Source organism: Brachypodium distachyon, chromosome 1, assembly GCF_000005505.3.
Source record: "Brachypodium distachyon strain Bd21 chromosome 1, Brachypodium_distachyon_v3.0, whole genome shotgun sequence".
Classification (NCBI taxonomy): Eukaryota; Viridiplantae; Streptophyta; class Magnoliopsida; order Poales; family Poaceae; genus Brachypodium; species Brachypodium distachyon.
Window position 1 is genome coordinate 68023315 of NC_016131.3, and position 26120 is coordinate 68049434.

General features: G+C 44.4%; 3 protein-coding genes and 1 long non-coding RNA gene across 10 annotated transcripts; 3 read left to right on the forward strand and 1 right to left on the reverse strand.

The window, feature by feature from the left end:
• Positions 1–417: 417 nt before the first annotated feature.
• Positions 418–5395, forward strand: LOC100845840 (peroxisomal nicotinamide adenine dinucleotide carrier). Its single transcript, XM_003558402.4, has 12 exons — positions 418–648; positions 722–810; positions 904–999; positions 1083–1157; positions 1324–1454; positions 2239–2293; positions 2911–3066; positions 3528–3596; positions 3682–3789; positions 4191–4259; positions 4871–4925; positions 5079–5395. Exons 2-12 carry the CDS (start codon positions 730–732, stop codon positions 5273–5275), a joined length of 1092 nt encoding a protein of 363 aa, XP_003558450.1. The 5' UTR covers positions 418–648; positions 722–729; the 3' UTR covers positions 5276–5395.
• Positions 5396–9029: 3634 nt separating this feature from the next.
• LOC100837451 (cyclin-SDS-like) lies at positions 9030–19717 on the forward strand. 5 transcript variants are annotated; one of them, XM_014897611.2, is made up of 9 exons: positions 9031–9794; positions 9911–10081; positions 11032–11198; positions 12449–12577; positions 12665–12845; positions 12975–13019; positions 16334–16414; positions 16504–16685; positions 18940–19675. In XM_014897611.2, exons 1-9 carry the CDS (start codon positions 9156–9158, stop codon positions 18971–18973), a joined length of 1629 nt encoding a protein of 542 aa, XP_014753097.1. In that variant the 5' UTR covers positions 9031–9155; the 3' UTR covers positions 18974–19675. The 5 variants fall into 5 exon arrangements, with proteins under 5 accessions (XP_010228938.1, XP_014753097.1, XP_014753096.1 ...); XM_014897610.2 differs by having other exon boundaries at positions 19194–19675; XM_014897608.2 differs by having other exon boundaries at positions 9032–9794; positions 19159–19717.
• LOC112268891 (pentatricopeptide repeat-containing protein At5g47360) lies at positions 13837–16022 on the forward strand. Its single transcript, XM_024455156.1, has one exon. It carries the CDS (start codon positions 14015–14017, stop codon positions 15407–15409), a length of 1395 nt encoding a protein of 464 aa, XP_024310924.1. The 5' UTR covers positions 13837–14014; the 3' UTR covers positions 15410–16022.
• Positions 17072–23463, reverse strand: LOC100846449. 3 transcript variants are annotated; one of them, XR_002960399.1, is made up of 6 exons: positions 22807–23463; positions 22616–22692; positions 22320–22425; positions 21149–21610; positions 19268–20346; positions 17072–17601 (listed from the first exon to the last, which is right to left on the reverse strand). It is a non-coding gene; the product is annotated as an uncharacterized LOC100846449 (long non-coding RNA). The 3 variants fall into 3 exon arrangements; XR_002960402.1 differs by lacking the exon at positions 17072–17601 and adding an exon at positions 21756–21848 and having other exon boundaries at positions 20076–20346; positions 22807–23455; XR_002960403.1 differs by lacking the exon at positions 17072–17601 and having other exon boundaries at positions 20076–20346; positions 21149–21476; positions 21545–21610; positions 22807–23452.
• Positions 23464–26120: the final 2657 nt, after the last annotated feature.

Consider the following 26120-nt stretch of genomic DNA (forward strand, 5'->3'; position numbering starts at 1 on the left):
CGCATCCTATGACTTGTGATCCTCAATCTAATGACTTATAAGGAATACATTGTGTCGTTAGTTTATGAAAGTACCACACAGATTGTTTTTTGCTAAATTATTTCTAAAACTCATAACATGTATAAGAAAAATGGATTCCTCTGATTTGTCTTTCCTGTGTTTCAAGCGTTTTCTTAGAAACTTTTCCTGTGATTTCTAATCCTACGTTTTACACATGCATTACATTTTTTCTCAGAGTTTTCCTGTTCTTATGTCTTTTGTTTTTTGCATTCCAAACGGGGCATAAAGTCAAAATGACGAGGGCATAGATTTCACAACTGGAAGTTAAGAGGGGTATTTGGAAAGTGGAATTTAAATGCGAGACAGACGAGAGGATAGCTTACGGCTCGATTTTCTTCCCCTAATCCCATCCCACGAGGCCACGAAGGAAAGGGAAATGTGGAAAATCGCGGGGCGCACCCTCTCCTCCGCCAGTGGTTCCCAATTCGATCTACACGGGACCACTTGCTTCCCTCGCCTCGCTCTCCCTCCCAGTCCGCCACCGGGCTCGCCACGGCACACGACTCGGCGCCGTCTGTTGCATCCGCGCAGCGGCGGCAGCTAGACCGGTGGACATCTCCGCCAAACAAGCAGTAGCAGACTAGCAAGGTGACCCCATTTTTGCGCGATTAGCTCACAGTAATCTGCTGTCCTGCACCTGCTGATTCCACCTGACTGTTAGGTCGGCGCATGTCGAGCGCGGTGGTGAATGGGCTGGCCGGCGCCGGCGGCGGCATCATCGCCCAGATCATCACCTACCCCCTCCAGACCGTACCGATTTTCTCCTCCCTCCCGCTCTAACTAATTCCCTCAGTCACCTCTAATCAGCTCACTCCCTTCGCTGCTTGATGATGGCTCGAGCAGGTGAACACTCGGCAGCAGACTGAGAGGTCAACGAAGAAGAAGAAGGCCGGTGGAGGCGCTGCCTCCGATGCTTCAACCCTCTTCCAGATGCTCCAGGTGATTCCTCGCAGGCTTGTGGTTTATTCAGAGTCGCAGCTGCTAATGTCCTAATGGTTAACTGTGGAATCAAGTAACTGCAGCTGATTCAGACGGAAGGCTGGGGTGGGTTGTACAGCGGTCTCAAGCCCTCACTTATTGGCACGGCTGCCTCTCAGGTAAAATTTCACTAGTTTTGTAATATTGCTATGTTTCTCTAGTTGTGCAACATTATTTTGTAACATTTTTGGACCTACGGTGTTTTGTTTGCCGCGGTACGATGACACTTGGGTAAGTCCATGTGGTCTGCTTTAACTTATCCTGCTTGTTGTTCTTTGGTTGCAGGGAATATATTACTACTTCTACCAGCTTCTCAAGAACAAGGTGGAAGGTGTAGCAGCTGATCGCGGCAAGAAGGGCCTGGGGGATGGTACTGTTGGGATGTTTTCTTGGCTTGTTATTGCGGCTGTTGCTGGGTAAGTTATCTGTTAGACGGCAATTATCAAACATCAGTTATATGTAAACTCCACCAGAAGCTTCAACATTAGCTCAACAGACCACATCACTTATTTGTCTGTTCAGTTATCAATTAGTGTTTGTCTAAGAGGGCATCCCAACAGCGTGAATACAATCCAGCAATACCTTTGACGACAGAGTTGTGCGCTTTGTGCTTGTGGAAGCTTTGAATTTGGCATGAGCATGCAAATGTTTACGGACTGTCGAAACTTTAAATCATCTGGAGAAGTCAGAAGTGGATAACAGAAGATAAATATGCAATTGATAATATTGTATGGGAAGCTATGACTGTTGTCCTGATCCTGACTGTGACTGACCGAAGCAATGATTCACATTGAGTTTTAAGCCTGTAACACTTTCCAGCTGAGACTGTTTCTGTTCTGGTGAATCATAATTTATTTATATCTCATACTCAATTACCTCTACACCCCTTTGTTATAAGCTGAGTATTAAATAGGAATAGTCAATAAGGAAAACAAAACTTTATCTTCCCTAATATTGCAGCCATCTAGTTTCATTACCTCAGTTGGAGCACTGCAGTCCTTTCATCCAGGCTGTATCTATTTGGATTATCCACCTTCAAATTAATCATGAACGTTGGTGACTCGTGTTTGAGTTTGTGGCAGTTATCTTAGTTTCATTGGTCAAAACTAAAGCATGTCCATGAATATATTTTTATTAATTGTATGAGATATTGGGTCATTTATCTTTAGGCATGCTCATGGAAACTTCTTTTTTTCACAGGTCAATCAATGTTCTTCTTACTATTCCGATATGGGTTCTTGTGACACGTATGCAGGTGAACTTTCTGAAATGACATTCCTTTGAAAAAAATAGCACGAGAACCACTAAATTCCATTGAACAAAAGAGTTTCAAAAAGGCTACAAGCCTTGAGACAGGGTTAATGAGTAAATCATACTGAAGTCGAGTAGTTTCACGGTTGCCATCATTCTCAGTATATGTGTATAGTAGTGGCGGAGGCAGGGGGGGACCAGCAGGGGCCCTGGCCCCCCCTAAGATCCTGAAATTGCTTTTAGGTCCTTGCTTTACTATAAGCATAGCTGTGAGTTTTATCGTTTTGGCCCACCTAATGATTCTATTTGTCGTTCTGGCCCTCCTTGGAAAAAAAATTCTGCCTCCGCCCCTGCACTGTGTATTGAGTTTCTCTTTGATGACGACAAGGAATCCACGAGGTTGGATCTCTTTCATTACCAAAGCACAGTACTTACTAGCGTGCATCGTCCTTCTGTGAAATTAATTGGAAGTCCATACAGTCTGTTGTTGCCAGGCTTGTATTGATAATGCAACCACCAAAATTACAATATTTGCAAGCTGTTCCAAATAAAATAACATTTATTTATATCTGATAAATTTACCGTATCAAATTAGTAAATGACTTTCCCCCTACTTTTTAGACACATACGCAGGCAGAAAGGAAGATGATAGATTCGAAGAGGGAGCTTTTGCTGAAGGAAATATCTAGGTCCAATTCAATGGATGTTTCAGTTCTCAAGGATAGGTTAGCTAAACTTGATTCTGAAAAACCTCTTCCATATGGTACACTTCAAGCGGTGAGCACTCCTTTTTTCTCAAAGTTCTCAAATGTTCTTTGCATATCTAATTACTATATCAGAAAAATACTGAACATAGAAAATAAAACTGCCTTTCCTGAGTGGCAAAGCTCATATATGATTTTAGGAGAAATTACTGATGATATTTATTCTGGAATTGTTGCATAAATGTTATCTATGGAGCCTAGAGTCACCTGATAGGTCGAGCCCACATTTAGATCCACTCCACCAATATTTAGGCTTGAATTGCATTTTTTTTAATTGCTTTGTTTTTGTAGGCTTAATTACTGTGCTCGAAATTGTAAATTTCTCCTGCATAAGCTTGCTCGCTTGCATATATTGGAAACAATGGCGGGCATCTGAATGCTGAAGTGTCCAGCATGCTAATTTTCTTTCTACTTAGCAAATGAAATTGCCATACATGAAAATCATACTTACTTACACTTATAAGTATTAAACAGATTCGGGAGGTCTATCGTGAATCAGGCATAAGCGGATTCTGGAAAGGACTTGTTCCGACACTAATCATGGTTAGTTATTTGTTTCGAGAATATCAGAACCAAAATTTAGTGGATATATATGTAATTCCACAGATTGAACCATGTAAACTGTCAGGTATGTAATCCATCAATTCAGTTTATGATATATGAAACATTGGCAAAGCGTCTCCGGTCAAAGCAGTCCAGAAAGCAACTCCCCAAGAAGAACATCACTGCTATGGAGGTATAACTCATGTCTTTGTATTTGCGAACATATGCTACTTTGGACTGTTCAATCGCCAATGGTTACGCACTGTCTTCCTAGAAGCTTTGTCGCCCAAAAATTGTGGGACTGGAGGGTCCTTATTTTCTTTCTTGCTCTCTTTTGGTACAATTACAATTGTGTATCTGCTATTGCAATTAGACAATTAGTTCTGCGATTTTATACGACCCGACGAAAGTGAAAGATAAAAGCCACGTTTTTGTGCATAGATAAAAGCCACTTTATTATTTCTCTTTGTTTCGTTCCACATCCCAGATTTGGTTGTTCGTACCTCAGATTCAAAGCTAAGTAAGACTACAAGCTCTTGGAATTTTTCTTACATAAACTTCTATACTCCATTCTCGGTATTTCCTCTTGAGCAGGTATTCTTATTAGGTGCAATAGCGAAACTGGGAGCTACTGTTGTGACCTACCCATTGCTAGTGGTTAAGGTAAATTTTATTTAGAGACTACTTTTCAGTTTGATCACCTTATAACCTGCAAACGTTTAGCATCAATGTGTTGCCCTACCCATATTTCTCTGAAACAAACTTTTCAATGAAAAAGAAACGTGGTAGAAAGGTGTGCCTAATTTGAAAATTCAGGAAAACCTAAAACATATGGTATTTGTGAACTTGTCAAGAAGAGACTACTTTAGTAGATTGTACTAAGTTGAAGTTCCAAGTAGTCTCAGATGTAAGGTGTTCCTTTTCTGTTTTCTACTCTGTTTCTCTGCCCTAGCAAATGTCATAAAGTATGCTTCCACCAAAGAAATACTACTTGATCTCCTGCTGTGCACACTGCAGTGTTGCACAAAACATCCCCTTCAGTAGGCTCACTTATTTTGTTTTGTTTCCTGATGCATAACATTGACATCATGAACTTATAGTTTTATCATCTACTCCACAACACCATCAAACTTCCACTCAGGAAGACTCGAATCTAGATCTGCTGTGGATGTTATACCCTTACATGCAATCAAGCATGCATGTGACTACACAAGCTAATGAAGAAAGGTTATTGTTGTTCATCCTGTTTTGATCATGTATCTTATCTACTGCAGTCTAGGTTGCAAGCAAAACAAGAAATTGGCAGGAATGCGATGTCCAGATACACAGGTATATTTTTACCAGGAATTAACCATAACTAGTCAAACATGTTGCCTTTTTATGGTTTTCTGAGCCAGTGTGCTCTTATTTTGCGTGATCTGCTGCCTCCTCATATCATGATTGTTCACAAGTAACGCGAAACCTACCACCTGTATTTAACAGGTACAATAGATGCGATAATAAAGATGATTCGCTACGAGGGATTGCACGGATTCTACAAAGGAATGGGTACAAAGATTGTACAGAGTGTTTTTGCCGCTTCGGTCCTTTTTATGGTGAAGGAGGAGCTGGTTAAGTTTGTAGTTCTTTTAGTTGCCAGGAGTAGGACTCTGCTTCTTACTAGAAATAAAAAAGGATAGGTCTTTTTTTGTGATAGAATTATTTAATTGTCTCTACGCGTAATATCCTGTTTGAAATTGCTCTTTCAATTCTTTATTAGTTATGAAATATCTCAAAATGCTACTGGTGCTCTTTTTGTTGGTGCCCATCTCTTCTACTGCCTCCATAAAACCATGTTCGAGAAAATATTTATGTGTTTCATAAATCCATAATCCAAGTCCATCTTAAAAGAGAACATGCTTAGCGCGGGGTTTGCCTGATGCCACCAGACATACAGCCTGGCTGTTGACTTGGGTTGTCACCGTTTCCCAGTTTTTTTTTAAAGAAAGTCACCGTTTCCCAGTTTGGTGCAATGGCAGTTGACAGACATGCATCAAGAAGTGACTGGCCCAGTCACTTGACCGGAAGCAGCAAATTGTACCGATTTTGGTAGCTCATAATCGTTATATATTGATTGGTTTGGCTTTTTCTTTTTCAAGGGAAGGACGACTTTGTTCTTGTTACAACAAGCTTTGAAAAAAATATAAATGCCTATCTAGCCATGCTATGAGCTACCACTACGGGAAAAACATTCTTTGCCGGCCGGCAAAGATCCTAATACCCCCGGCAAAGCTTTTGCTGGAGGCTTTTCCACGTGACCGCCGGCAAAGGCCGTCGGCATGAAACACTATCGGTAAAGGCCTCTTTGCTGACGGCCTTATCTCGGGCCCTTCGGCAAAGGCTTTGCCGGAGGTCACAAAAAGAGGCCGCCGGCAAAGAAAAGTAACAGACACATCACTGACGGAGGTAGACGGAAGGGCATGCACCTGCAGTAGGGAAGAAGAGGGAGAGAGAAGGGCGGGGAGGGAGGAAGAATTGAAAGAGAGGGCGCGGGGTGGGAGGAAGAAGGGAGAGGCGCTGGAGAGAGAGGGGCGCTGGAGGTCGCCGGCGGCGGGCTGGGTAGGCGGCTGGAAGATCTGCTGGTGGGGAAGAGGAGAAGCGAGAGAGATAAGGCAGGAGGAAGAAAAGATGCGCTGGGTGAGGGAGGAAGAAGGCAGACAGAGATGTGCAGCTTGGATGGTTCCACGTCATCGATTCGTGGCTCGGTCACGCGGATCGGTGACGTGGCAAATATGCCTTTGCCGGAGGCCGGCCGCCGGCAAAGACATATTTTTTGTTTTTTTAATGTGTATACTTAGCAAAGACTTTTTTCAGTTTATTTTTGTTATTTTGACTTGTAATTTTTATCCCATGTTTAGATACCTATAACATGACACCATGCCAAAACTTATTAATTTTTGGTAAAGTTTAGGTATTATTTCACTTTTGTCTATTGAACGTCTCCAATAAATGATAAGTAATTATTTTTACATACAAGGTGTTAATTTTGTTCATTTTAATTGACATTCGTCATCCCTAATGCCAAGTGAAACCAAAGTAAAAAAACCAACTCAAAAAGGAAAAATCTTATGGCAAAATTTGGTTTGGGACACAAATTGGACGTTTGAGCGCTAAGTTCGGGAACTTATACGAAGATGTTGTAATTTGTGAAGCATGCACCATTTTAATTTTGTGTATGGACCTGTAATTTTTATCCCAAGTTTATATACCCATAAAATGACACCATGCCAAAAATTGTTCTGTTTTGACAAAATTTTAGTATTATTTCATTTTTTCCTATTAAACGGCTCTAGAAATGATAAGTAATTATTTTTACATAAAATGTGGTGATTTTAATTCATATTAGTAATCATTAATGAAAAATGAAACCACAGAAAAAATTTCAACTCAAAACTGGGTCAAATTAATGCAAAACTTAGTTCGGAATTCAAATTTGGAGGTTCACTCTTGAGATCGTTCATTTTGTGAAGTATGTACCATTTTAATTTTGTGTATTTACTTGTAAATTTTATCCTTGTGTTGTATACCAATAACATGGTACCATGCCAAAAATTCTGAATTTTTTATAAATGTTTAATATTGTTTCATTTTTCCCTATTAAACGTATATAGAAAATGATAAATAATTATTTTTACATAAAAAGTTAGTATTTTAATTCACATTACTCGTCATCAATGTCAAATGAAAGTACAGTAAAAGTTTCAACTCAAAAAGTGGTGGTTTACATCATAATTTGAAACAAGAGAGGAAAGGGATACAAAAGAAAAAATATTGAGAAACTCTTTGCCGGCGGCCGGCCTTCGGCAAAGAATCCCGTCCGTTTTCTCCCCGTTAGGCGCCGGTCAAGTCCACGTGGGACCCCTTCCTTTGTCGTAGGCATTTCTTTGCCGAAGGCCTTTTTGTTCTTTGCCGGAGGCTTTTCTTTACCGGAGGCCTTTTTTATTCTTTGCCGGAGGCCTCTTCTTTTTTGCCGTCAGCAAAGTCTTAGCCTCCGGCAAAGGCCCAGGCCGCCGGCAAAGAATGTTTTTCCCGTAGTGTACTCCCTCCGTTCGTTTTGAAATTTTGCTTTGACCATCAATTAGACCAATAATAAGTGAATTATGTATTATAAAAGTATACCATTGGAAACCTCTTCCAAATATGAATCTAGTGGTATAATTTTTATAGCATATTATTTTAATTTTATTAGTGTAATTGATGGTCAAAGTTAGACATCAAAATACGTGGGTACGTTATATTATAGAACGGAGGGAGTACCTCAATTTGCCTCTCGGACACAAGGTCCAAATGTCATCGCCGATGAGGCTCGAAGCCGAGAAATTTCTGTGAAGATTGTCGTTGCTGGCCCGAACACTGCCTCAGCGGAAGTCATGGAATTCATCACTTCAAGTCTAACTCAACATAATTCTGCTGCATCCGATATTATCAACCAATATTAAGCCCATTCCGAAGACCAAGAGCTTCAGCCACCAGCGGAGGTAGAAATTCAAATATTTTGACGTCGAGGGGAGCCGACTAAAAGAGTCAAACGAAATTTTTGTTTTTTTCATGTAGTTAACAAGTAAATGCCACGTGTTAGGCGGGCCCTTGGCCCTGTTGGTCACCCTCCACCATAGGCTCAGCTATTGCCGCACTGCCAATGTGGAGGATGAACGAGGTTGTCGTCGCCATGAAAAACCTCTGATCATCACTTTATATGTCTGATTTTTTTTGTTACAATAATAGGGTGTGACTATTTTAAAAACAAGGATTAAATCTCAGTTGTATCACAACCGTTGGAATTATTTGGATGTCATGTCATCCCGGTCTTCTCTTTCCATCGTTCGTTCTGAATCTTACAGAAAAATCAAATCTAATGGTTGAGAAATCAAATCACTGATAACTAAAAATCAGGCAACTTAGATATGGTAAAACCATAATGAATTTTTGTAAAACTTTAAAAACTCTTGCCAAAAGATTTGTTCTCCTCGCAAAAGAAAAAGAGACATAGAAGACGTGAGAAGAAACTCTGATCAGCGAAATTACCAGAACCTGACTCCTCAAAACCACGCTCGCGGTGTGATACCGACTTTTATTATCGTGTGCAGTGATCGCATGTGCGCTTCCTAATCCTGCAGCAGCCGTCTTCCGTGTTCCGTCTCGTTTGGAAACGGGGAACACCGAGGCTGTTGACCTGTCGTTACCGTCACCGTCGGTCCATCGTTCCGGTAGATCGCTCGTACACCGGTGTTTCCTGGGCCGTGGGATCCGCACCCACTGCAAGCGGGGTCCTATGGAGCGGTGTACGAGCACCCGGCGCAGCTGGGAGCTCGTGATTTCCTGGCCAAGCTCATGAATTTAAAATTCAAAAAGTGCTGGTCGGGCTGTGAGTTCATCATGGCAGGACCGCAGGAGTCGTCCTCCCATTCCCCCTTCCTCCCCAGTCTCGACGGCCTCGCAGGCGCGATTATATAAGCAAGGCAATTCACCTAGCCGTAGCCCGTAGCGACACACAAGCACACACGCACACGAACACACACTATGCCTCCCACCATGCTCGCACCGGTGCCCACGAGGCCGCGCTCCAACCCCTTCCGCCGGCGGAGAGGGGCGGCTGCTCCGCTCCCAGCCCAGATCGTAGCAGCGGCGGCGCCGAAGCGGCCCGCGGAGTCGTCCACATCGGCATCCTCCTCCTTCCGCAGCGAGGTAATCTCCACCACCTCCTCCACCGCCCTCGCCGCAGCCCAGCGCCCGGACAAGAGGCCTCGGCTTCAGGACGCGGACGAGGCGCGGCCCGCAGCCTCCGAGTGTTCAGAGGTCATCGGCGGCGCAAGGGCGCGCGCCGCGGAGGTCGAGGTCTCCGAGTCATCCTGCCTCGGCTCCGTCCTCGAGTCCGACCTTGCCTGCCCCGAGCAGCTCGCCGACGATGCAGAGGCGACTGAGTACTCTTCGGCCCGCGATGACCTGACGCAGTCAGACGCCGAAGAGGAGGTTCTCAGTGCTCCCAGCCCTTGCTCCGAGTACTCCCTGACCCCCCTGATCGACTCCTCTTCCTCGTCTGACGACGACGATGACGCCGCCCCCTCTCCCACCTTCTCCCTCTTCCTCGCCTTCGCCGAGCAATTCGTCCCCTGCGCGCACACCAAAGCGCACGCCGTCGCCGACGTTCCGATCCCAGAGGTGAGCGGGTTAATTTCTACACAGTTGTTCTAAATTTGTTTGAAATTGGGTCTGTTTGCAAGTGTCGGTGCGGTGTTTCATCCGATTAGGTGGCTTGGTGGGAATGTTTGTGACAGGGGAAGCGGTTTGAGGACTTGGACGACGAAGAGACCTACGAGCGGTTCCGGCGCCGTGAGCGGCGGGGAGTGGTGGCGTGTGACTACACCGAAGTGTACATCTGCATGCCAGGCAGCTATGGCCGTGCCGTCGTGGAGCAGCGTGCTGTCATGGTGAACTGGATCATCGAGGTCGGTTTAATACTGCGATTATCACTCTGGCTCGTTTGATTTTTGTGGTAGAAGCGTGCCTTCAGGTTTACAGTAAAATACATGCATACAATGGAAGTCACGTAGTACTCTAAATTCTGTGTTGTTTTGTTTGTCTGAGTCCGAGTGTCCAATATGCTCTGAAAGCACGGTAGTTTTGTGACTGCGCTAATAAGCTGATCTCTGGTGTAGATGTTTGTGCTGGCCTAGTGAGGCAGCAGATTTAGCTATGCGATTTCGTGATTAGTGCAGCGGCAAGTTGTGTACTATCTAAGAATTTGTTGTACAACATTCTGATAAGAAGATTGCGCAACTGACATTGTTCGCTGAACAGAAGGATCCCCATTTTTTTTTTGGAACTGTTGTTGACCAGGCCATACTTATTGCAGTACTCAAAAGGACTCTGATCACCAATTTTGACTGTTAGACCATCCAAGTCAAAGAGATCAGTGCTAGGATGTTTTAGCAGGTGTTTGTTTTGACCTTTGACATTTACTATTTGAAAAGGAATGGACAAATAGATAGTTCAGTTATGCTGAGAAGTTATTCAGTGAGCCATTTGACATGTCATCCGCATGTGGCCTCGACGCCTCGTGTGTCTGGAAAGCATATTATAGGAGTAGCAATTAGGATATCTGCATAATTTCTATGTACATATGCAATTCATGAGTACTTCGGTATAATCACTTATTTAGCCTCCTATGAAAAATCTTAGTTTGTCTATGCACTTGATATTGCATTGAGACTGGAAAGAACTTCTGATAATACTGACACCACTGTGTCTTCCACCTGAAGATTTGGGTGTCTTCCACCTTGTACTGTAATATTCCTGAAAAGCATTGTACTATGATTCCTGGAGCAAAGATTTATTTTCAGATAAAATTTCATCTACAGCTGACGAAATACTGACTGTTTCCCATGAATTTTTCTAGCATGGGCATGTTACCGATCTGCAGCCAGAGACAGTGTTCTTGGGGATTGGACTAATGGATCGCTTCTTGACGCGTGGATACGTAAAGGGCACAAGGAATATGCAATTGCTGGGCATTGCCTGCATCACCCTGGCCACCCGCATTGAAGAGAACCAACCATACAATTGGTAATGAGTGCCCTTGCATTACATGTTCATTCCGTTTCAGTAAAATTGGTGCATGCTATATTTTCTGAGGATAAAGCTCATGGTATATTTTCATGTCCCCACTTTCAGTATACTACTGTAGGTTGTTGGTATACAGTAGTCAGATTGTGTCATTTGAAGTGTGTACCCTCTTAACTGATGCATTGCTAAATGAAATAATGCTTCAAAGAAGCTCCTCATCTAAATTCAGATCTTAGTTCAACGTAGTTTCCTACTTCCTCCGTCCAAAAAAGATGTCTCAAGTTTGTCAAAATTTGAATGTATCTAGACATGATTTAGTGTATAGATGCATTCAAATTTAGTCAAAGTTGAGACATCATTTGTTGGACGGAGGGAGTATTACATATTTACATTGTGACATGGTTGTAGTACATAATACTGTTAGTTCCTACCTAAGCTATTCTCTGTGGTATTTGCTTTTCTGTTGCTAAAGCTCATTGCAGTATGATTTAATTGGGAACTTGATAGACCTTAGCAAGTATCCTTGGGAAGCCTTGGTTTGTTGGAACTGTCATCGTCTAATCACATGATGGATCTCCATAGAAACATGTGACAATAGTTCATACACGGTGTTTACTTATCTCATTGCAGGCTTATCGGCTATCACTGCATGCTAGTATTTGCAAATTGATCATTAATCAACTTCCATTTTTATGGGTTGAGCATTTCAGAAATTGACTTTCTTAATTGATTTACCTGTGGTCAGCTAGCATCTTCAGTTTAGAACACAAAATCCATTCATATGTTATCCCCACTGAAGGGAGTTGAACCATTGTACGAGTGATCCTAGGTAGCATAAGGTCCAAACTTTTTGATTGTGCATACTTACATGATTGTTCAAGTGAAATCAGAGCCTTTTTGTGGTTGTTTTAAAGTTTTTGAGCCTGAATTCAAGTGGATCTTTCCTTATTATTAACAGCAGGTCTGAAGATAATAAATCATTATGTGTCACACAGTAGTACCTCCGTTCCTAAATACTTGTCGCTGTTTTAGTGCAAACTTGCACTAAAACAGTGACAAGTATTTAGGAATGGAGGGAGTACTATATATGCAGAAACAATAGAGTACTTAAGATTAACGTCAACAGGAGCACTGCAGCATTATTGTTGAACTTCTGGGTTTATTGTCTATGGGATCAACATTTGTTTCCTCATTAATGTTTCTGTTCAAAAAATGTGTGATGAGGAACCTCACTATATTATCTCTTTCAGCATCCTGCAAAAATCTTTCAAGGTAGGGATCAACACTTATGGCCAAAGCGAGGTCGTTGCCATGGAGTGGCTGGTTCAGGAGGTCCTCGACTTCCAATGCTTTCTCACGACAGTCCACCATTTCCTCTGGTACTACGTGTTTCCTGCATTCTTATCTGTGCCAAGCCATACAAAACGAACGAGAAGCTAACAGCTGACTTTGTTCTAATTTGGCAGGTTCTATCTGAAAGCTGCGAAAGCGGATGACAAAGTTGAGGATATGGCAAAGCACCTGGCCTTGATCTCACTTCTGGACCATAAGCACCTCTCCTACTGGCCCTCGACCGTCGCAGCAGCAGTGGTAGCCCTTGCTTGCCTTGCCACAGACAACGACTCGTCCTGCCAACTGGTAATGGAGGTAAATACTTAAATCCTTAACCAAAACTATACATTTCTCTATCTTTTCTGTCGTTTGGAACTTTGATAAGACGTACTGTTCCTAACAAAGACTAGAATCACCGAACTGTTTGCTCTTTGCATAACGCAGACTCACATGAGGACGAAGAACGATGATCTGCCTGAATGTTTAACGGTTTGGCCCCTCACTCGCATTCTGATACCTGGCATGAACTTAACTGTGTTGTTCACTATTTGCAGTAACTGATGTACGGAGGAAGTACAATTTTGTGGTGCCACGGCAACTAACATTCGTTATGTTATGCAACTTCTCGTGCAGAGTCTCGAGTGGCTGATAAACTATGCTTCGTAGTACCCTGGGCCCCCAGAATTGAGCATTCGATCTAACCTTCGCTGATCAGCACAGCATAGCAGTCGTTTAGCAACAACAAAAGAGCGTACATGCCATCTGGTTGCACAGCAGGATAACTAAAAAGGACAAGGCAGCAGGTTTATGACTGTAGGGCCAACCGTTGTGGTCGTCTGTCTTTGCATCAGCAGCTAGCTCTTTAGGAACAATTAAGGATTTAAGGTTGGATGCTGTAGTATTCCTCAATGTCTTTTTTAGATCAACGGTCTTGTTTAATGAGCCTGCTAATGTTAGTGTATGATTGCTATTTTTCGCCGGGTTACTATAGCTCTTTAGGAACAGTCAAGGTTGGATGCTGTTGTGTTCCTCAACTTCCATTTTTCAATGATCAACGGTCTTGTTTATAAGGACTTGTTTAGTGTTAGTGTACGATTGTGATTTGTCGCCCGGTTACTTCTGATCATGACCCAATCTTGTCTTCTTTTTTCTTTCTTTTTTTAGGGAGTTACACGGTCTTGTCTGCCACTACTCTTTTCGTTCGTCGGCCCAACCCTCCCAGGTTCAGCTCGCAGCTGTGCCAAGCAGATACGTTAACTTAGACAACTCCTCAGTTTCAAAAAAAAAAAAACTTCGACAACTCCTTCCGAAGCAACAATAGCTGAAGATTTTTGGAGCGAAACAATAGCGGAAGATGGTTGAGTCTACACCTGCAGGGGAATGCGTTTTTTCTCCTTCGGCACCAGACCAGAGTAGTACCAGACCACCAGACCAGAGAGGCAGAGACCATCACCTCCGTAGTCCGTAGTGGACGCCACCACCAGATGCCTGCGTGCGCGTCCCTCGTCCGCCGCCTCTCCACCCGCCGCGATCCCAACCTCGCCACTCTCCTCGCCGTCCTCCGCTCGCCGCAGCCCCCATCCACGCCGCTCCCGCACGCCCTCTCCCGCGCCTTCCCGTCCCCATCAGACGCGTTCCCCCTCCGCACCCTCCCCGGCCTCCTCCCGCTCCTCCCGTCCCCGCTCCTCTCGCTCCAGTTCCTCCTCTGGCGCATGCCCCCTTCCCCGCCGCTCCCCTCCCCGCACATCCTCTCCTCGCTCGCCGCCTCGCTCCCCGACCTCCCCACCGCCGCGCCCCTCCTCCTCTCCTCCTCCCCTCACCCGCTACCCCTCCCGCACTACGCCCTCCTCCTCGGCATCTCCGCCCATGCCGGCCTCTTTCCCGCCTCCGTCGCGGTCCTCCGCCACATGCGATCCTCCCGCCTGACGCCCGACGCCGCCAGCTTCCACTCCGCCCTCCGCGCAGCGCGCTCGCCTGGTGATGTCTCCGTCGTTCTGGACATCATGTCCGGTGCCGGCGTCGACCCCACCGTCCCCCTGGTCGTGACAGCGGTGCATAAGCTGGCATCCGCGGGCGAGTTCGAGGACGCCCGCCGTCTGATCGACAAAATGCCTGAGTTCGGGTGCGTGGCCAATGTGGTGGTTTACACCGCCGTGCTCGACGGGATGCGCGCTTTCGGGGACGTCGATGCCGTGGTGGGGCTTTTGAAAGAGATGGAGGACGGCGGGCTGGGTGCTTGGTGTGTGCCCAATGTCGTGTCGTACACGTGTTTGGTGAAATGCCTGTGCGAGAAGGGGAGAGTGGCGGAGGCTCTGAGCGTGCTGGATAGGATGATAGCTAGAGGGGTGATGCCGAACCGAGTTTTCCTGCGGACACTGATCGATGGGTTTTGCGCGGACAGGAGGGTTGGCTTGGTTGCCAAGGCATATGATGTGGTGGAGCGTGTTGTCGGTGACGGGACTTTGTCGAGCGAGCAATGCTATAATGTTCTTCTGGTTGGCTTGTGTGGGGCGGGGATGTCAGGGGAAGCTGAAGGACTTGCACACAGGATGATGAAGAAAGAGGTGCAGCTCAGCCCGCTCGCGGCAAGTGCAATGGTGAGGGAGCTTTGCAGGAGGAAGAGGTGGTTGGATGCTTGCCACTTGTTGGGAATGATGGAGAAGAACGGTGTGCTGTGTGACTCTGATGTCTTTGCTGGTTTGTTGCTGGGGCTGTGCGAGGACGGGCATGTCCTTGAGGCCTCAGCATTGGGGAGGAAGGTCATCGAGAGGGGGATACACATGGAGGCTTCTTGGGCTGATTGTTTGGTGCAGTTATTGAAGCAACATGGCAATGAGGAGCTAGCATCATATGTATTAGGATTAAGGACTCGTGAGTGATGTCACTTTGAGCAATGTGTGGTCCTTTTCCCCAATCCTTGCTTTGCTGCAACATGGTAATGAAGAAGAAAAAAGGTTTGTTTTAGTTGAAGCAAGGACCATGTTTGGCTCCGAATGATACAGCTAGGAAGGATATCTCTTGTCAAGTTGCTTTTGCTGCAACAGATAATCGGTGGATGCAGCACAGAAAGACTAGTGTGATCAAATTTTGGGTGCCGCACAGAAAGACTTGCTTCGCTGCAACAGAAGTACTTACGTACTTCTACTTGATGCTTTTGCCAAAGAACTTGCTTTAGATCCAGTGGAAACTTAGGCCATGTAATTACCATTACGAAGGCCTCTCAGGACTCAGGTGATCATCACCATGCCTCCCAGATAGATGTGCTTGCAACACTGCTAATCAATTGTAGGAGTGGTGCCATAAGATGCAGACTTCAGTTTAATTGCTTCAGGCAGTTCACCACGATTTAGTGGCTATTCTTTTTGCTAAGTAAACCTACCGTGTCAACCTTTTTGGTTTCATATGGTTACTTCTGCAAGAGAAATCAGGGACTTTTTTAGTGGTTGTGTTAAGGTTTTTGAGCCTGAATTCAAGTGGTTCTTATCATGCTTACTTTTTAACACTTAAAAGTTTAAACAAAAGTATATTCATTACGTGGCACTGTGTATTGTTCAGAATCAGTCCACACTTAAGATATGAGATGTTCTTTTTTACCAGTCAACTCCTTTGCATTGCAGAAGCACACCGCGGTATCACGGCAGAACTCATTTTTTTTTTTAGTTTGTTCTATTTGCTTCTGTTCAGGACAATGGGCTCATTTTTTTTTAGATGCTCCCAATGGGCTCATTATGTTATTTCTTTCAGCATATTCATGTTCCTTGTTTCTGTTCAGGACAATGTGCTCATTATGTTATCTCTTTCAGTATCCTGCAGGTATCTTCCAAGTTGGTATCGTTACTTACAGCCGAATTGAGGTTGGCGCTATGGATTGGCTTGTTCAGGAGGTTCTCAGCTTTCAGTGCTACTTCTTTTCTACATCTTTGTCCGTGCCAAACTTAACAAATGAACGGTTTGCTTTTTTCTGATTTTGCAGGTCCTGTCTGAACATATTCAGGCTCCAAAATCAGATGACAAAGTCAAGGACCTGGCAAAATACCTGGCCTTGCTCTCAATTCTATGCCATAAAGCACCTCTCTTTCTGACCCTCACCCGTGGTAGCCCTTGCTTGCTATGCCACAGAAAAAGAGCCCTCCTGCCATTTGGTAATAGATCAAGGTAAACACTGACCTCCATCGCTTGCCTACATATATTCTTATTTTCACTGGTTCTTTTCAGAACTTAGATAAGGCTATAAGCCGCAATGATCCTAAAAAGAACTGGAAACGCACGCCTAACAGCTTGCTCTTGTATAAACGCAACTCACTTGAGGACGTATAATGACAATCTGCCTGAATACTTAATGGTTCCTCACGCTCTGATTGACATCATGAACTGATGTCCTTTTTGTGCTTTAATCGATTTACAGCAACAGATGTGCTGATTTCTGTGGTGCCACGGCAACTCATGTGCAACCTTTTCATGCACGTTGTTGAATGGCTGATCAATTATGCATGCATCGTACTAGTCTTCAGCTGAATCCAAGTAAAGCAGGGTAGCAGTCGTTTGGCAAATTCTTTTGTACACGTAAAAAAAGGGCAAAGGCAGGGCAGCAGGTTCTACCAAATTTTGGCATCGCGCTGTCGCATTTAGGGACAACTGTTGGGGTCGGCTGTTTGTACAACTTGGTTCGCTGTGTAGCGACAGTTTAGGTTGGATGTGCATTCCTCAACTTCTTTTTCTTCAACCAATGATCTTGTTGATAATTAGTGTACGTCTGGCATTTGCTTATGATCATGCAAGACCTTCAAATCGAATGTGACCGCCCATCCGCCATCCGGTAATGGAAAGATCGCAGAGAACGAATATGTTTGGCCAACTGAATATCCAGAGAAGCACCAATCCTGCTTGTTCGATCGCATACGGATTCCTTCACGGACCAAACCTCTATTCTTCCCTTGTCTTTTCCAAACTGAAAGGATGGAACGATCAGTTGGTTTCACGAGCCTTTACGCGCGAGGGCGACCCCGGCCGCACCAGGTGCTTCAGCCACTTTTTTTTAGGGAAGATGCTTCAGCCACTTGGGATGGAATTCCTGCACACAATAAACGAGGAAAATGCTTGCCAATTGAGCCATCCTTGTGCGTATGTTCACGTGCATGCGCCAGCCATTAGCAGTTTTAGGATATGTTTGGTTTGCGTCTACGTATGTACTATCAAAAATTTGGCAGACTGAAGATTTCTGGTGTGTTTGGTTTGGGCCTTTGGGGCTTAGCCAACCGTACCAAAATTTGGCTTGCCAATGGTTGCTCTTGTTTTTGTCAATGTTGGCAAGAAAAATAAACTACTCACTCCGACCCATATTACTTGTCTCAAATTTGCTCAAATATGGATGTATATATGTAATATTTCGGAGGGAGTAGCATTAATTAAGAAACCATGTAGTACATACCAAAATATTGGCGACCATTTAAACAAGAGCCAAAATTTTGGTCATGACCAAAATAATCGCATGTCTGATGTTGGTCACCATCCAAACACGGTCTTTGCTTGCCTGGTTGCGAAATATTGCCTATGTAGTCAGTCCCTGTATGTAGGGTTGCTAATCCACCTCACAATCCCAATCTTGTCAAATTTTGGGGCTAAGAATTTTTTTGATAAAATTTCCGTGAGGACCTTATAAACCTGAATAGAGGGAATAGCATGCATCTCTCCTTCAGCCTGCTTGCACTTGCCATAATTTTCACTGGCCTGTCGGGGAGTCGTCTTCCTTTTGAGCTCAGGTCGGAGAAATTGCAAAACGGGGGTAAGGATGATATATGTATTTTTACCCACAAAAGGACAATGTACATTGGTAGAGAATGTTGTAAATCTTTGTTTATGTGTTCCACATCATTTAACAAAACAAAACACACACACACACACATGGCAGGTTGTTTTTTAATATCATATCTTGCAACCAATGCTCCCTTGAATAACATTAATTTGAAAACGTATCATACAGAGATGAAACCTAGTATAATGGAAAAGGCTATCTTATCTTCTTCTTTTTACAAAGTGATCATCTTTTAGTTAAGAGAAATCAACAACCTTTATTTTATTTCAATTCCAAGTTAGTAATTATCCTACGTGGTATGTGCCCTAGTAGTGTATACAATTGGGGTGTTAGTCTTTTTTTAACGAAATCACACATGATAACCGGTGGTGTGGAAGGAAGAGAGATGAGTCTCATAGTCACATGTTTCTAAGTTAGATTTTAATCACTTCATGATTTAGTGGCATGTAAACATTATTGTTAGATACTCCCTCCCTAGGTCTATGTTTGTATTGCAGTGGGTTAGGATGATCTCATATTTTATTTAAAATTGGTCTTTTCTATTTTACATATTTGGTTAAACAATTTTGTTCTATATTCCGTGACTGATTTTTTCAGGAACCACAATTCCAGCCAAGTCACTACGGTTTGATACAATAGACCACATACAAACCTACGTGAGATTTTCCTAGTCAGTAGTCACACAAGTAAAAAACAAACGAGCCAACATGTAGATGGATTTTAAGATGTGCATAGCAGTATTTCGCGGCATCTCACTAAATCACAGAAATGGACGTAGTAACATTAATCAGACGATCTGTTTCCGATTACGCTCAGGGCTCCAATCCTGCAACCGTTGTGCACATTTCCAGATGCCAGCCGGGACGGACAATCACACACAGTAAACTCCAGGTGTAAGGCTGCAAGGAAGCCGGGAGGAACTTACTGGCAATGCTAAATGGGAGGCAGAGGAAGCATCCACTTGCTAATAAATGGGAGGCAGAAGAAGCATCGACTCCGCCACCCCGCTTGTCTCGTGCTTACGAAGGTGCAAAATTCCGTCACGTGTTACCTCACCTTGGTTACTTCCCAAGGTACGTTTTTATATTCCTCTGCAAGCAGCAAAAGGCAAGGGAAAAGTTGATTGAGATGGAGTGGACAGATGGGTACAAGTGACAAGTTGGGCGCCAACTTGCGCCTAAAATAGACAGGGGGCGGAGGGTGAGTCATAGTTATCTTGTCACAATTAATGTGTGCGTCATTCTGATTTTGTTAATGCCGTTAGGAAAGGGAGATGAGACTGACACTGGTCTAGTGTCGCTAATAATGAAGTGATTTACTTGTGTGACTGGTATGGAGGTTATGATTCAGTTGTTATGCGGAGAAAATTTAAAGATGTGACATACTCATGTTCGTATTGCGTACGCAAAAAGGAAAAATTGTGCATAGAAATAGGCAAAAAAAATTGTTTCATTTTCTAGCAAAACTTGAAGACGCGTCTAGGGAGTGCGCGCTCACTCCCTAGTGCTCTCCGACAACCCACAAAAGGAATTCCCGACGTTGCTTCTGATTTCCAAAAACAGTCATACGTGATACGTATCCACGTGGCCGGGTTGCTGGCCGTTCACACACATCCGCCCCCGTTCACACGTTTGGCCACACACATCCGCACGGCCTTTCGGCACACACATCCACACGGCATGTTCCCACTTTTCAGGGTTTATATGCCACGGTTACAACTACAAAAAAAAATCTTAACAGCAACAAAATTTACTTCAATCACAAAGACGAACATGTACACCTCCAAAAGTTACTATAGCTGGATTTTTAATTCACATATGCACAGTCAGCATAAAAACACAGATTGCTGAGCTAAACGATCATGTAATGAACTACCTGATATAGACCAATGTCGTGACCATGTAGAACTAAATTCCATGGGCCTCCTTTGTCCATACAAAATACAAAACTCTGCATAGCTCTACTAGACTACTACCCGTCCAGTGCAACCACCTGGGTTGAAACCTGGCAAACAAATTAGGTCCCTAAAATTAGTAACACGAAGATATAGGTTCTGCGGAGAGAGTAACAAAACTTAATTTAAGATCATTCTAGAACATAATCTAGAGTATTAGGATGTAAAATTTAGAATCTGATGTGTTTCAAATAAGAAGAATTTGAAAAAACAACGGAACAATATAGGTTACAATCTGCCTTTATGTATGAAAAACACTTTGTTGTTGTGCTCGGTACTTTTTTACACTTCAAGTGGCTAACAATAACTGGACATAACCCAAACTTGAACTTAACCAAAAAGTTACTTCTAACAGTTACAAGAACTACATCCATCGAAAAGCATATATAAAGTGCAAGGAGCAACAAAATGCATGTTAGACTTCAGGCAGTTCACTTATAACCACAAGCAGAGCATGGTAGTTCAATATCACTAGCCATGCTTCAAAAGTTAAAACACAGAAAAAATCAGACTAACTAAAAAGTTACATCTGAGTAAAAGAACTACATCGTGTGCACACATAATTACCTCTGTTGACTAAAAAACTACATCCAATGAATCATATAGAAAAATGTACAAGTAATCCTAGTAGCTTGAAAAGTACACATCTACTAAAATTTACTTTGTCCGAGTTCACAAGTAGATGTAACTTTTAACATCACAACTACATCTAAAAATATCAGGAAAGTAACTCTTAACATTAAAACTACATCTACTGAAATCATGAAAGTAACTACATATGTTAAAACTACATCTACTGAACTCATGAAAGTAACTACATGTGTTGAAACTACATCACAATTACATACTCACCTGAGACCTACGAAAACCGTGATGCCGATTGAAGCCATGGTATGAACAAATTGCAAAGGGTATGGGCCACCGAGCTATGGGATGAATAGCAGAAAGAAGAGGTAGAGATCTTCACCGGGAATCTCACCCTAAATGTAGCGCACATAAAAAAAATCTACTCTTAGTACATGCAGTCTACCTGCTGCCGAAGACCCTTGCCGGCAAGCTCCTCCACACGCCTGCAGCGTCAACCAAGCAACAACCGTCGCCCGGATTTGGAACCAAGGAGCAGGGAGCTTGCACGCATGGGAAATAAGCCCATTGTATACGAAACAAAAAAACACAGGTACTACCATTGAGTGATTATCTTTCCATAGAATTAACAGAAGTGATTTGAAAGGTATATAAAAAACTTACATATGTGGAAGCAGCATCGGCAATGGTACTTAGGTGTGTATCAGTGGAGAGGCTGCACATAGTGACCTACAACGGAAAATTATTTCTATAAGATGAGATAACAAATGCATCAAACACCTTGTGACTTTCTGATGAAGAGAAACCATGCAAGAGATTACATGAGTACTCATGAAAAATGATACGCCCGTAAGTGAATCTACATTCTGCGCACCTAATACTAGATGTGTAGTTGTGTACATCCATGAGAACAAGTTGGGAAGCACATGCCCTCATAATCCAGATGCCTTCTTAGTTGTGATGCCAACTACATCGAATATGGCAATGAGGGCTCGTAAGCTACAAATTTCTAACATTCGTTCGTAATTTTGTCACAGAAATGAAGGGCGCATATATAATAGCCACTGCCACTTAATTTTCCATAAGACCAAACGATCAAGACTTCTGCACAAAAGAATAGGCACAGATCAAGCACAGTGTGTCCTTCTGGCCACAAATAAACTACATATTTCACTTCGTCAAGAGATCTATTTGTTAGATACATAAGCAAGAAGATGTTGCAGTTGCTGGTTGTAACAGTCAAACTATATGATCCATGCATTACAAGATTCTGAACTGAAACTAAACTAATCATAATTGGAGCATCCTATATGTACATAAATACTCTTCAGAGCACCGAAAATACCCACCACATATATCTAGCCTTAATTACTCAAAGTCCTAGAGAAAAATCGACTTTTTTTTTCTTGAGAATCGATGATCAGATAAGAATAAGTACCCTGACTTCCACCATGCCACACACAGTGACGCTGCTCCATGGCCAGAAATCTGCAATATGGGGCTTAGTTACAACATCCAAATGCCTGGGATTAGTACCGTGTCGTCTGCGCACCGTAGAGGAACAACAAGTCAACAAACAAGAGCAAAACAAACGGCAATGCAAGGTATGGTTGGCTCTCATGAATGTAACTCACATCTGTTGAAACTACATCTAGCAGAATCGCTACATCTCACTCATTCAAATGTAAGTAAATGCAGTTACATCCAACAACATAGAAGTATACGAAAACTTACCAATGTTATATCCATCGACGGTTACATCCAACAATATTGGGTTGGAGTCCTCCACCTCCTCCTCGAGGACTTGCAGCCTGAAGATGACAAGGGGATCAAGAAAGGTAAGAGCAGCAGGCGGCGATGGCCCTCGAGCAGCAGGCAATAAGGGATCTGGGACAAGTTGAGATTGAGGGAGTATTCCAATGGACCTTCTTCTTCCTCTCCTGTTTCCAGCCTCCCCGCCACCATTGGAAGTTGCTGCTCATGTGGATAGGGCGATAGAGGAGGTGGCGGAGGAAGCAGGGGTGGGCTTCACGGCGGCAAGGGCCACAACCGCCTGGAGATGCAGTAATGCCAGGCCGCCTCCTCGCGCTGGCCCCCACCATGGCCGCGTCCTAGCAGCAGGCGGTGCTGGACCCGTCGCCGACGTTGGCGCTTTTGAATCCGCAGCTCCGCGGCACCGCCCCAACTTCTTTGCGCCCCGCACCCCACCATCCCCGGCGCGCCGCTCGTTGGCGGCGGCCTGGACCTCAATCACCCCTACCTGGCCAGTTCCCTCCCTTCCCACCAGCTTCCCTGACCGGAGGTGGGTACGGGGGTGGGGCGAGCCAGCGGCGAAGCAGGGGTGGGGAGCGCAGGCGGTGGGGTAGGCCGGGGGTGGAGGCGCACCTACGGCGGTGGGGGAGGTCGTGGAAGGGGGTGCGGCGGCGGGGAGGAAGAAGGCGTGCTGGGGTGAGAGAGACACAGCAGAAGAGAGAGAAAGGAAAGGAGAGCTATGGTCCTGTGAGTGGATAAGGTTGAGAGCGAGCGAGACCGTGAGAAGTGAGCACTTCGCGTGACTAGGAAGTGCCCATGCACAAAACAGATTAGACGAAACTTGAATCCAACCTAAATATAGCTGTTCCGACTTCCAAGCAATGGCTTGACTATTTGCAGCTAAAAGGGCAAAATTGTTTCGGTATTGCACCTCGTGGCAGAGATCCTTCATCGCGGTACAAAACGGGGAGTAAATTTGAAACGCCAATTTCCATATCCAAACATTTAGAAACTTTATTTGCAGAGCTGTCAATCCGTAAGACTAGATCTATACTAAAACGGGCAATAAAATCTAGCTGCGCAATTCTTTTCTAACATGCAACTTGTCCAGTGGCAGCAGTGATCAAAACCAACCCAAAATTTCCACAGGAACAAACCGAAAAGACGAAAACACTCGCCGCACGGCGCCACTGCGCCACGCAGCCAATGGAAACAAGGAGCGCGCGCGACAGCGACGATGCCGTCACCTCCCACGCAAGCCAGAAAGTTCTCCCCCTCTTCCTCTTCGTGACGAGCCCCTCTGCCGCCGTCATCACGAAACCGCCCTCCTTTTGTCCCCATCGGTTTTCGCCGGCTTTCTCGGTAAGATCAGATCTCGGCCGCCCGCGCACGTTCGCTGGATCCGGTCACCTTTCCTCCTCGGTTCACCTCTCGCGATGGCGAAGTGGCGCTTATCACAAAGCTCGTATTACTTGAGACCTGAAAAGCGGAAAGGAGTTGCGCCCGGTCCCGAACCAGGGGCCTAATTTTCTTTGGCGTGATTACGGAAGACCGCGGTTGGTTCCTGGCATGTGCTGATGGCCTGATCCGCCACGTGAATTTGGAGCTAGATTTTGAACGAAAGAATAAGTACGGAGTAATGGGCAATTTGTAGCTAAAGGACAAGGTTATCTACCAGCATGCGGCTGCCTAAACTGCGTGACCAGCTTTATTAATTAAAATCTGCCTACTGCGTGACGTGCGGCTTTATTGCAAGTGCCACCACACATGTGCACAAAGCTATATAACATGTGCAAAATATTTTTGCTCGGAGCAGGGATGAACGGGCAAAGCAGTGTCGAGGGCCCAAAGTTCAACCGTCCGGCTTAAACCCCTTGAATTTGGCATGGTTCAAATTTCTAGCGACATGTGGCATTGGAGGTACGGGTTTGAATTTTGTAGCAGACTATAAATAGTGGACCTGTCTACTTGAGTCGTACGTCTATTTTTATGTTTCTGCGGGCTGAGACTGTCATTGTGACTCGTGAGCACAAAATCGTAGCGTTATGCAAAACTAGCTATGATCTAAAATTTGAACAAAAATTAATAGTTGTACAGAGTATTCTTGTTGGGATATTTGAACTCCATGATATACAAACAATCTTCACGGTTTAAATAATAGCGTACACCTTTTCAATTTGACCAGCTGATAGTTTGCATCTCAAATCCGTCTGACATTCGTGAAAATATCAATTTGTATAGTTTTTCTTAATGATGTACAACACTACAAACAACCCTCATATGAAAGCAGTTTTATTTCTTGTGATCAGAGCATCTCTAGAGGATGCTGAAAACAGGGAAAACCAAAAAATTCACTTTAAGGGTTCAGGAGGAAAAAACGGCTCAGAACAGATACCATAAACCCAATCTTAACCCAATTTTCTTTTCGGTGAAACGATCTCGCGAGGCAAAAATCCGAACGTACTTGGGACGGAGTTCAGGATTTCTCGGTTCCGAACATCTCATAAAACGGTTGAGCAGGCTGAAATTTCAGCCCACGCTTTCTTCCTCTGCTAGCCCCGGCATGGCCGTCGCCTGCTCGCGCGCCCCTGGCCGCCGCTGCCCCTTCTCGCGCCGCCAGTCCACGCCCGTGGCCGCGTTGTGCGCTCGCGCCGCCGCACCTGCCTGCGCCGCCGCGGCCGCCCCTGCTCGCGCCCGCCCACCGCACGTCGCTGCCCGCCTGCTCGTTTTCAGTTCAGTTTTCGGTTTCTATTCTGGCCGTGTTTTTTTAAAACCGAAAAACACTAATTCGGTACTCCGAATACGTTTTTTTTTCGTTCAGGTTTTTCGATAACGGTTAGAGTTGCTCTTATATATATGCTCCGGTCACGAGAACACACCACTACACATGTGGAAACGCACACAAGTTCATCTCCTAATTACACGCTATAATTGACAGAGATCGAGGATAAATCAATGAATCTCACGTAATTCATGTGACACAAAAATGTGGATAATGGGGCAAGAGAGGACGAGGAGAAGGAAGAAGGGAAGGGCGACCAACCAACTATTGCATCACATCATTTATAACGAAGGACGATCTTCTGATACAAAGAAAGTTTGACGAGGGTGTTACGGGTTTTAGCACCAATTTATCATTTTAATAAAATTTAATTTCACAAAACCACACATATTGGTCAGTTTTCTCACGCATGCACCACTTTTGCTAATTTGTGCAGAAAACCACGCATTTCCGGTCACCAGTTTATTTTAGCTGCAAAGAAATATGTTTTTAGGTGAAAAAATACTTAAAAATGACATGCACCAGTCATGAAAGATGACAAGCCGCAGACTAAGGGCAGCGGGGCCAGCCGCATAGGCATAGCACAGCAGACGCAGAGGAGAAATGGAGATCCAACTGAAATCACTCACCTGCCGGTGCCTCCACCCGCACTCCCCTCGCGCCCACTCACCCGCCACCCGTCGCCTTCCGTTCCGTCCCACACTC

Bases quoted from the DNA above. Each gene is read 5' to 3' on its own strand.
- LOC100845840 (XM_003558402.4), top strand. From the start codon at position 730: ATGTCGAGCGCGGTGGTGAATGGGCTGGCCGGCGCCGGCGGCGGCATC. The intron at 1,000-1,082 runs GTGATTCCTCGC...AAGTAACTGCAG, and splicing joins CCCTCTTCCAGATGCTCCAG to CTGATTCAGACGGAAGGCTG. The intron at 2,294-2,910 runs GTGAACTTTCTG...CCTACTTTTTAG, and splicing joins TTCTTGTGACACGTATGCAG to ACACATACGCAGGCAGAAAG.
- LOC100837451 (XM_014897608.2), top strand. From the start codon at position 9,156: ATGCCTCCCACCATGCTCGCACCGGTGCCCACGAGGCCGCGCTCCAAC. The intron at 9,795-9,910 runs GTGAGCGGGTTA...TGTTTGTGACAG, and splicing joins CCGACGTTCCGATCCCAGAG to GGGAAGCGGTTTGAGGACTT. The intron at 16,686-19,158 runs GTAAACACTGAC...GATTACGCTCAG, and splicing joins CCATTTGGTAATAGATCAAG to GGCTCCAATCCTGCAACCGT.
- LOC112268891 (XM_024455156.1), top strand. From the start codon at position 14,015: ATGCCTGCGTGCGCGTCCCTCGTCCGCCGCCTCTCCACCCGCCGCGAT.